Source organism: Gavialis gangeticus, unplaced genomic scaffold (genome assembly GCF_001723915.1).
Source record: "Gavialis gangeticus isolate Ggan-Ray unplaced genomic scaffold, GavGan_comp1, whole genome shotgun sequence".
NCBI lineage: Eukaryota > Metazoa > Chordata > Crocodylia > Gavialidae > Gavialis > Gavialis gangeticus.
In genome coordinates, this window is record NW_017728975.1 from 1548239 (window position 1) to 1560074 (window position 11836).

Here is an 11836-nt window from a genome sequence, read left to right on the forward strand (position 1 = left end):
CCAGATCTGCACAGAGGATGACAGCAGGCTGCTGCTGCCAGCAAGTGATACGAGTTTTGCTTCTCAGCAGTTTAAGGTGCAGTTTCCCAGAACCCCCTCCTTGAAACTTGGCAGACTTCATGCCCTCAGAAGGGGCTACTATCCCTGCAATTTTCATCTGAATCAGGCAAGAAATTACAAAATTATAGGCATTTTCATGGTTCCCTATTCATAGCCTATGGGCGAAGTCGAAACGCATCGAAACAGCAAAACACTTCAGAAGAAAGGGAACGGTGCTTTGAAACAAAATGAAACAAAACACTGCCCCTTTGAAATGGCAAACAGAGGTCAAAACAAAACAGTGCTGTTTCACACAGCTCTAATATCCTGATCTATATTTCCATTTAGCACATGTATGCATTCTTGCTGAATGTTTAGTATTTCCCGTAACTTGGAAGTCATCTCTTGCAGAAGGTTGACATCGACAAAAAAATCCAACACTGCCTTAAAAGTGTAAGTGCAGCCTTTTGATGCCAGAAGAAACAGGTGTTTGAAGATTGTAACATCAGATCCAAAACCAAGCTCATGGTTTATCAAGCAGTTGTGATCCTCACCTTACTGTACAGAGCTAAGAAGTGGACAATGTACAGGAGAAGTCTCTGGAGAAGTACCACCAACACTGCCTGTGGAAGATCCTTCGAATCCAGTGGGAGATAGGTACACCAATATTAGCTTCCTCTCACAAGCCAACACCAGGAGCATTGAGGCAATGATCATCTGATATCAATTTCTCTGGGCCAGCAACGTCATCTGGATGTCTGACTCCAGACTTCTGAATCAAGTGTTACTCTCCCAGATCAGTCAGGGTGTATGCTCAAGGTGAGGGCAGAAAAAACATTTCAAGGACATCCTCAAGGCCAATTTGAAAAAATGCAACATTATCAACTTATTGGAGATTATCACTCAAGCACCACCCAGCAGGAAGAGTCTGCTGCAAGGATTTCAGTACTTTGAAACCTTATCATGACAACAGGAAACACTAGAAATAGCATGTTGTGAACCAAATCAAGAATCTAGTGCCACCCACCCCACATGGAAACACATGTCTAAGTTGCAAGAGTCTGTCAATTTCAGATCAGCCTGGTCAGCCATCTTCAGACCGACACGTAAAGCAATCATGCATTGGCAATGCATAGAGGGCGCATGAAGTTGCACATGCACCCCCTGGAAACGCCAGCAATGAAACTGGAAGTGCTGGTGGAATTGCTCAGTGATCAGCCAGTGTTGGAACCCCCTCCTCCCCTAGTTAGCAACTGGCTGCTGGGGACCCACCCCCATTCGGTGATCTGGTGCCCCCCCCAAACTCAGGAGGCACCAGTCGCCCATATAATCATGTAAGACAATCATCCTCAACTGCAAGGGATTGCTGCTGCTACTGCATTCTTTGTCTTATCTTTATTCATCACTGTAGCACTTCAGCCAACTGTAACAGTTGACTGTAGTGAACAGCATAAAGTTGAATTAAAACTGATTTTTAAGATTGTATTCTGGAGCCTTCAGCATTCTGGTAAAAATCTAATCGTTTTCTACACTGGGAAACTGAATGGGATTCTCAGTTAATCCCAAGTACTACATAGCACTTTAAGAGGCTCTCCTTGAAATGCTCGAGACAAAGCTTGCAGAATACTTCCAATACCTTCATCTAGAGAAGTGTGGAGCTTGTGATCTTTTTAAGATTTAAGGAAGTTTCATCTATCATTAGCAATTTCCTTCATTTCCTGTCCTAGTTCAGCATACGGATTTAGTGGAATCTGGCCAATTAGACTGCACAGAGAGTTCCAAATAAGTACTAATTTCATACAGAGGAAACCACAAAAAATATCATACCACTAAGATTGTGGACAGATGTTATGTTTGTAGTGCAATATATGTCCTTGTAGTTCTATAAAAAGCAGGTGTACAGACATGAGCTCCTCTTGTCTTGCCAAAAAACAGCAGAAATGCTATAGAAATGTTCCCAAAAGAAAAAGAAACTTCTCTGTAGCATATGTTACAGCACCAAATGTAGCATGTAGTGCTACAGGGTACTTCTTGTTCACCATAGCATCCCACAGTGACCCGTTCTTCCCATTCTCCAGCCCCTTACTGTGCCCCCTGGATGGAGAGTACATCTTTACAGCAACTTTATAGCACTCTAGCTAGAGTGCTCTGTGTTCCTCCCTGCACTACATATTTTCAGAATTACACGGTGCAACACCACTTGTAGTGCTACAAAGCATGTCTGTCCGCAACCTAAGGCCCCTGCCACACACTGCATACACTGCAGTGTGCGCCAGGGGTTTAGTTACATAATAAATTTAGATCAATTACATATGTAAAATAAGGCCAGCCACACATGAGAAGTAATCATCACACAATTAACTGGTTAACTGCACAATAAGTTTAGACGAGCCACACATGCAAATTATCATGCCATAAAAGTGTCTACCCACCTATAAAAAGAGCCAATGAGGTAAGGGGTTGAAAGCATGTAACAACTCCGTAGCTGGTTTCTATCCACCTTTAATTTAAACATGTGCCAGGGCCCTAATAGACAGAGTGGCAATATTATCTGTTCATTTAAATACTTTCGGAGTTTCTAAACCAAAGTAGGGAACAGAATAAAAAAACAAAGGGGAAAAATAGGTCTAACTGAGAGGCTGAAGGAAGAATACTAAAAAGGTACACAGAAGAAAGCCATTATTGGTCAAAGTGACCACATAAGTAGCTATATTCATCTACCGGCATTAATGCAGTGCTGAATGATGCAATTAAAAGTTTAGAGCCTAACTCAAAATGCACTGAACTGATGTATAGAGAGGTTAGATAAACGTTCGGGCACAAACTACCCAGGAAGATCTGTGGAAGAACAGTTTGAGCTGAAAGCTTATCAACATCTCCCACAATGGTACAGTGGGTCCAATAAAAGATATCGCATACAAAAAAACACAACCTTTTACAACTCATGTTCAATTTGTGATGTATTATAAACCCAGGTCTACAAAACTGTAGATACAAAACTGCTGCCCATCTAGTCCTCCTCCATCCTGTATCTGTGCAATTGATTACTCCTCTTTAAGTATAGCACTTAGCACTTGTCCTTATTGAACTGCATCTTATTTATTTCAGACTACCTCTCTAATTTGTAACAATTAATACTCATTCTAATCCTATTCTCAAAAGAGTTTACCATCCTTCCAGTTTAGCACCATCAAATCAGTACATTTAATATGTAATCTCTGTTCCATCATCCAAGTCCATTAATGAAACCACTGAATTTGTACCAGAGCTAGGACAGACCTCTGTGGAACACCACTTGATGCATCCTTCCAGTTTGACAGTGAACTAGTGATATACTGTACTCTTTCAGTACAGTTTTGCAATCAGCTGCACAGCCACCTTCAAGCAATTTCATGTAACCATTTTCCCTAAACTTGTTTATGAGAATTATATACAGGACAGTGTAAAGAGCCCTTATTAAAGGTAATATATTATCACATCTACTATTTTTGTCCTAACCAGAAGGTCTGTTACCCTTTCATAGAAAGAAATTAGTTTGGTTTGAAATGGTTCATTCTTGACAATTCCAAGTTGTCTGTTACTTACTGGTATCACCTTGTTACCTTAAGGATGCTCTCAAACTGGTTGCTTATTTGTTTCAGTATCTCTCAAAAAATTAGGCTGACTGGCTAATAATTGACTCTTTTCTTCCCCTGTTTTAAAAATAAATGCTATATTTGTCCTTTCCCAGTCTTCTGGAATTCCACTTATCCCCACAGAGTTTTGAAAGATAATCACTATCAGCTCTGAGATTGTTTCAACCAGTTCTGCAAGTATTCTGGGGTGAATTTTGCCAGGTGATTTTAAAACATCTAACTTACCTAAATACTCTCTAATCTGTTCTTTTCCCATGGTAGTCTGAATTCTTACCCATTATCACTGGTACTAATTTTGTTAGACATATGATCAGTTACTCTTCTTAGTAAAAACTGAACAAAATTCAGTAATTGAACAAAATTAAACACTTCAAATTTCTTGGCATCATCTTGTCAGAAGGGGAGGAATACCTAGATTGGCTGGAAGCCAAAAAAAGAGGAAGATGTCATTGCCAGTAATTGCAACTGAAATGTTGAGTTCTCCCTTCTCAAGATGTGTTAAAAAGTCTAAAATGAGTCTGGGACCCTGCAGCTACAGGGTTCATAGAAGGAAGGAAAAACTAATTAAATGGCTTTCAGGGCAGGGGATGAAAAGCCCCAGAGTTCTTGGGAGACCAGGCACCCAGGCCTTTTGTCTGCACTCCACACTTCTTCCACTAGCATACAGATATTTGGACATTTAACCCATTATTTTTTCTTCTGGTCTCTGTCCTTACCCTATACATAATGATACCTTCCTGTTTTAGGCCCTTGTACAGATCATCAGGGTTTTATATCTGTGCTCTTACCAACAAAGCAAGATAATTTATGCATTTTGAAATAATAGTTTTTAAAACTGACAACAAAGACACACTCTTGCATCGTGTCAAGCTCTACTGAATGCAGCAGAAAAAGAAATTCCCTAGCATTTTTGTCTACATAATAAAGAGAAATGTATAGTGCTAAAGATGCTTGCAATTAACTGAACATTAGTTATTTATATCTATATCTATATATAGATATAGATACACACACATATCTATACACATCCACCCCCTTTCCCTCTCCCCTCCCTCAGCCCCTATATACATATATAATCTAGATATGCATGCTGGACCAAACTTAGCTGTTAGTGATGATTTACAATCCAGAATAAAACTCAGCTAAATATCTAGTCAAACCCAGCATATTTGCTATAGAATGAGGGGGCTGGGACAGCAGGAGGGGGATAGGGGCTCATGGCAGATCCCCCACACAGCATGGGGCAGTAGGGTGAAGCAGGGATCACCCTCTCCCACACTGCTGGCAGCATCTGGTGGGTGGAGGCTGGGACAGCGGGCACAGGACGGGGGCTTATGAAAGAGCCCCCACACAGCACGGGGCAGTGGAGGCAGCGGGATTGTCCCCCCACCACCATCACCTGGCAGCAAGCAGTGAGTGCCAGCCTTGTTTTTTTTTTTAGAGAGCAGGGGCACTGGGGCCAGGCGGGGCAGCCATTGACAGGGCTGGGAGTGCGGGTGGGGGATGGGACCTGTTCAATTTGGAGATTTGGCTGATTTGGCAGAGGCCAAATCTCTGAATCAGATTTGGCCAAATCAATTCGAGACAGTGATTCGAATCACCAAATCGAATCACTGTCTTCCGAATCAGCCAAATCTGAAGCGAATACTAAGCACTTTGCACAGGCCTACTAGTTCAGTCACACATTTGTTAACCACTCCAGATGCAAATTTAAAATGATCTATCAGGAAATGCAACATTCTTTTTCTTTATATTGCAAAAATAGGACTTAACTTTAACAAAACAGTGTTTATGAAACTATTCTTATAAAAGAAAATGTTGGCAGAATCTGCATCCCAAAGTAATTACACAAAATGCAGTTGGCAAAGGAAAGCTTTCACCAGTAATCCTTTCTGAGCAAATGATACACTGAAAGAGTAACACATACCCACCGACCCACACCCTACAAAATACACTTGAAAGATGGCCTGGGAACAACGGAGCTGTTTCCAGGCAGCCCCTCCTCATAGCCATGGCCCTTGCCATATTTCATATTTCCAGGAGTACAAAGCAAACCGCATCCTGGTTTTTAAATATATCACAGCATTTTTATATTTTCATTTCCTGATGGCAGAGATTGTCTTTTTGAAAGCCATATATGTTTCAACTTCTTATCAGATATTTGGTACTAAAATATTTCTGTTTAAAATTATTTAAATAAAAGTTGAACATGAATTCTAGAAAGTTCCTTAGACTACTGTTCTACAAATATATTTTAAATGGTTAAAAATACATTTGCAATAGATAAAGGCTTGATACAGTTTTTATCTGAAAATTCATGATTCTTAGAATACATAAAACGATTAAAATTACAGTTCCCTAGCCATACAATTACAATCTACTAAAGTAGCTCCTTTGTATTTTATGATTAGTTGATACATCTGTGGTTTTTAAAAAAAATTTTACTGCAATTCTCTCACCATTAAAATACCAACAACAATGAATACATATACAATCTAAAACTGAACCTCTAGTCCTGATGCATGACTTATACAGCTATAAGCTTATGGTATAAGCCCTAGGCCTGTGATGTTTCTTAGGGTAACTTTTCTTCTACAGAAGACAAAGTACATAAAATCATAAACTACTAAACTTCTATAAAACCTCATCATAAGAAAAACAAGTTACAGCATCAAGCATAAAGAGCTGTACACCTGATGTTTATAAGATCCTAACAGCTCTGCACTGTGGTTTTTTTTAAGTTTGACATTACTCCTGCTGTTAAGTGTTCACCAGCAGTCTTCATGCAAAATTTATGTTTCAATGATGTGAATGTCTTGCAAAAAAGTTAGATAACAAAATACAGATGTATGACTGCAAGCAGGATGACCCAGAAGGGAGAATAAACTAAGAAATAAAGCCACATATTTAAGACGCACACAATTCTGGAATAAGCAACAAAAAAAAAATTAATTAGGTGGCACCCTGAAAGGAAACTATCCACCCAAAATGTGCAGTGTACTAGAAATATTTTGTGGTAAGTTTCATATATATGGGAAATAAGAAGCACACACACGGCTGTTTTCTATAGAAGAAAGCCCTACAGCAGCTGATACAATACAGGGTAGTACAAAGCCACAGCCATTCTTCAAAATTTAAATCCGTTACCCGTGGAACTAATACAGTTATGAACTAAAATTAGTTACCTTGTGTCAACTGGTGCTGGTGGTTGCCATCTTGCTAGAAAATGATGTAGTTTACAGCACTAGGGTACAGAAACTCTATGAAAGAGACTGCTCCATAACAACCATGATTCCTAGCTAGATAGAAATCCACCCCTTATAGGACAGTGTAACAGAAAATCTTTGCTACCACCAACACCATTTACACTCAGTCTATACCCTGTATACCTGTATTTTCCTGATATTGCTACTTCCACCTCCTGTTACTTTTTGTTTCTATCAGAGCATCCTTTTATTTGTGTTTTATTATAATGTAGTCTCTTTTTCTGCTTTCTGTTCTTTGAATATTCCTGTTTGCTACCCTTGCAGTTTTCCCAAACACCAAAAGGGAAACTGTTGCTTAAAGAATCAGTGACAAGTTTTGCAAACATTAATTTGTAACTACAGCAGTATGTTATTGATATACAAAAACCTATCTTTTAACTAGATTCTCAACCCCCTCCCCCCCAGCAAAACTTAACAGATAATTAAGGTTAACACACGCTGGCACTGAAGTACTTACATTGCATTTACTTTATCTTCTGGGCCCTGAACTTGGCCAGTCACTGTTCCTTGTCTGGTATTTTTAACCCAGCCAACTACTCCTAATTTTCTTGCTTCATCTTCTGTGTACTGAATTAGGGGAAAAAAGACAGAAAGTCACTAACATATTCAGTACCCACAGTTATCATACAGAAAATGTACACAAGATATTTAAGACTGAAGTTTCATTTTCACAGCTTGCTTAAGACCTACTTTTTGCAGGACGCCATATTTTTCCTGCTAGTTTTGAACATGCAGAATCAGCTAGTTTTTAAACATGAAAACATGTAATCAGTTTATTACGACATTTTTCTTTACTGGTTATACTGTTGCAATAATGCAAGTAGCAGGGTAACTTCTTTCTGATGGTTTTATGTTTAAAACTTTTGGTGATGTAAGAGCTTCATTTGGGGGGAGAGACGAAAAGACCTACTTTTTCTGTGTAAAGAATTTTCAGCCTATATTATTTATGCAGGGGTCAAGGGTGTGACTCCATCACCCCAGACAATTCAGTTCAAAGAAATGTCTACAAAAACTGTGTATGTGGCACCTGGAGGTTAGAAAAAAACAGGCTTCTTTTGAAAAGGTACTTCTGGACCTGCTATCTTTCTTTAAAGGAGCTATGACATTCCATCTTCAAGCAAACCAAATGTCAAAATAACTAGCAAATTCTCTCCAGAGGTAAGCAAAGAATAAAAAATAAAACCACTTCATTTAAAAGAAGAGAAAACTGTACCAACAATTAAAGACTTCTTTTACACCTTACTCCCTGTAGTTCCCAGCTGTCTGAAGGATTCCTTCATATGAAAGTGCCTCTGGAGCTCCCCCTTTTACATCAACCTATCCTCTATTCTCTCATATTTCCCTCTCTGCATCAGATATAATGAGGAGGTTGGGTTTCTCCTTCCTTTTCTGCTCTGTGCAGCCCATTTCTCTATTGTCACTTCTTTTTCTTCTTCTGAACAGTCTGACTCTTCCTTCTATCCCCTTTCACATCCATCCACACAATGTTGTCATTCACTGTTAACCCATCTCTTTCTCATCAGCCTTCCTCTTTGATTTGGTCTCCAGATCTCTCCCCCACACCTTGGAAGCTCATCCTCAGTGATGAACTTGTTAATACTGTTTAGCTGCATGTTTGGTCACCCTAGCCTCTTCACTAACCTGCACTCCTTGTTCGATACTCCCATTTAAAAAAAAGGGCCCTTCGCTTGACTTGGCCTTCATCAAGCACTGCTTGCTCTCTAATCTGTCTGCTGTTGTGTTCTCTCTCGATCACCATTACCTGGTCACTTTCAGCTCCCTCCTTCCTGTTGCTTGGCCTTTCAGTGTGTGCCCGCCTGGTCTTGAAGAGGCACTCTCATGCGCTCTCATGCCACTTTGGAGCGCACACCCGGGATTGGCTGCTGTGTTTGTTCCAGCAGTCTCAGAGAGGCCCACGATTTCCCTGGGGGAAGCCCAGAAGCTTTCCTGCCACAACTTTGATCTTCCTTTCAGTGGTGGGGCCCCCTCCTGTGGTCTCTCTTGGATCGGTCGCACTCCCTGGTGTGTATCCGTGGGGCTCCACCTCCCCTATACCCCATCCATGCGCCAGCCTCTAGAATGGCCACTTGATGGTTGGATGGCTCACCCTCCAGTGTCAGCTCCTGTTCTCTCCTCATTGGCTGGGCTACAGATGACCTCTCCCAGCCCTACATCTCTTTGGGATGTTAAGCCATCCTTGCTTTTCTGCCGGGTCTTTCGTTATAGCTCGGCTGCCTGCCATGCTATCCCAGCCACTCCCAACCCTGGAGCACTGCCCGTATCTCTGACCCTCATCTCAGGGTCCTTCTGGGCAATCCCCCAAAGTAAAAGAAAAATAAGAAATTAACAGGAAGGATAAGGGGGTAGGGCTTTGGCCCATCCCCACTCACTGGCCCGGCATCTGTGGCTCTTGCAGTCCATCAGCATGGACCCCTCCAACAAGTCTGTCCCCAGATCTCTTGAAGGTTGTCGGCACCACCAGTGCCCGGCATGGAACGCGCTTTTGCTGCCTGCTCCCAGCACTGCCTCCCCCGCTGTCTTCTTGGTGCCAGCTTTTATTTTAGCGGGGTGGCATCATGGGATGATGTCATCTGCCCACACCACTTTTAACTGGAGATAAACACAGCTCACAAACCACACGGGTGCTCCGTGCCGACACGGCTCACCTGTCTCTTCCCAGCCTGAAACAAGTAAGTTTGCCTTGGCTTTAGGGCTTTTCTTGCAGGGATGGACTGTCTCCGTCCTGGGTCGTGCCACGGAGGGGTCTCTTGTGCCCCTGTTTCCATCCCCCCAGGACACAGTGACTTCTAGTCCATCAGTTCTGTGATCTTATTATTTGCTCTCATCCTTCGTTTGTTGATATATGCCTGTGGACCATATTTCATTCTCTTTCACCTCAATGTCCATCTACCCAGCTCCCAGCCCTAGCTCACTCCAAACATCCATTTCTATTCACATTCAGTAAAATATGATGACTGTGAAACTCAGTTTGAACTGGGCCTACTCACAGAAGTTAAAATACAAAATATTGATGACAATTGCATAGGTGCAAGAGAATGTAAGCTTGTGGCTGGACCTTCTGAAAAGAAATAATGAGGCATCACTTCCAGCCTATCTTACTATATGATGATTTTAAGCAGGCTCCTTTGTCTGGTATGTAACTGTGTGAAATATCTATCCTTGATTAATTAGTATAGTAAATATTTTTTTGCAAAGACTCATGTTTGTGTGTAGAAACAGGCATTCTCCATATGGGCTTTGATTTACTCTTTTTTTTTTTTTTTAACTCAGTGGTTCCCTTGATCTTCAAAGGATGACTCCTCAAAAACCTTAGGTTTTTCCTGGTTGTTAATCAATTTCTTGATAGGTTCCAACTTAGTAGAAATTGATAGCCTCTTGTTACTTAGGGAGGTTAATTCAATCAAAATCGGGACTTTCTGATAACCAATAATGAATAGTTAGATTAACAGAATTTATTGCTTTGGATGCTCTCTCAATTTACACAACTACAAGAATGCTTTCGAGGTGCTAAGTTGAAGGATATAAAAGAGAAACGAAGCAGCTAACAGGGCACGCATCAAAAATGAGAAACCATTGTAGCAAAAACTGCTACTGCACCCAGCTGATTTTCTGGTGAATGGATCCATACCTTGAGAAGCTGACAAGACTGAGACTGCCTTTTTGCTGGTATTGGTGAGATACTATCACTTTTATAGATAAATATACTGGACTTTGCTTTGCTTTAGGCTCATTTAAAAGTGAACACTTGTAGTAAATAAAGCCTTTCTGTCATTCATCAAACGAGTCATCGTGTCAATCCTTTATACACTAGTCCTGAATCTCATTCCATGACTTAACAAAATCCCGTGACTAGATACTCTTTCCCAGACAATTCTTCCAGCCAAATTAAATCTCAGACTCCTTCTCTGACATTCCTTTGTAGATAGCTAGCTAATAGAGAGGTCTGCGAGGTCTTTAACCAGGCTAATAGAGAGGTCTTAATTGCTCCCCAATCTCTCTCCACCAGTTCTTTTCTCAGTGACTGTAGTTATCACCATTCTGCCCTCACAGGCCTATACTTCGGGCATCATCATTGACTCAGATGAGTCTCTAGGCCTTCGTATCCAAAGTAATTTTGCAGTTTTTTCAGCATAATATCTCAAAGAGGCAGAGCCCTCCTTCCTTCTATCCAAAAAACTAAAACTCTTATCCAGACTCTCACAAAAGCTTCTCTCTCAGCTACTACAACATCCTTTTCTCTGGCCTTGAAAAATCTAATCTTGTCCCAAATGAACAGTTCCATTTAGAATGCTGCCACAAAGACCATTTCCTTTGCTCATCACTATGACTGGTACCCCTCTTTCTGCATCCCTCCCCCTTTCTGGATCATGAGATGAATAGCTTCTTGTCTTCACTTTTTCAAAAAGCTCCACAACTGTAATCTCTCATTCACTATGAAGTAATTGACTCCATCCTCAATCAGCTCAAGAAGCATGTCTGCAGCGCTCACCTGATAATTTTTCAAACACCTTCAATTTTTCACCCATGCTGTTCAAGATTCTTGGAAGAAGCTCCCCATAAATATCTGCAGTTATGTTACTTTTATCCTTCAACTTGCTCTTTCAAGCTCTTATCTTTTGTGTTAAGTTAGGCCACTGATATTTCATAGATTTCATAGACATTAGGGGTGGAAGGGACCTCGGAAGATCATCGAGTCCAGCCCCCCGCCCAAAGGGCAGGAAGTCAGCTGGGGTCATAGGATCCCAGCAAGAGAAGCATCCAATTTGCTCTTGAAGGTGTTCAATGTAGGTGCTTGAACCACCTCTGATGGCAGGCTGTTCCAGACCTTGGGGGCTCGGACAATAAAGAAATTCTTCCTTATGTCCAGCCTGAAAT

General features: G+C 41.1%; 1 protein-coding gene across 5 annotated transcripts in view; it reads right to left on the reverse strand.

The window, feature by feature from the left end:
- Window positions 1-11836, reverse strand: part of ACYP2 (acylphosphatase 2) — a 143597-nt gene that overhangs the window by 122686 nt on the left and 9075 nt on the right. For all 5 annotated transcript variants that reach the window (XR_002095776.1, XM_019508099.1, XM_019508109.1 and 2 more), the window contains one exon: window positions 7398-7507. Coding sequence is in view for 4 of the 5 variants with exons in the window: in XM_019508099.1 (XP_019363644.1) it covers window positions 7398-7507 (110 nt within the window). In the remaining variant the exon portion in view is untranslated. The remainder of the gene's footprint in view (window positions 1-7397; window positions 7508-11836) is intronic.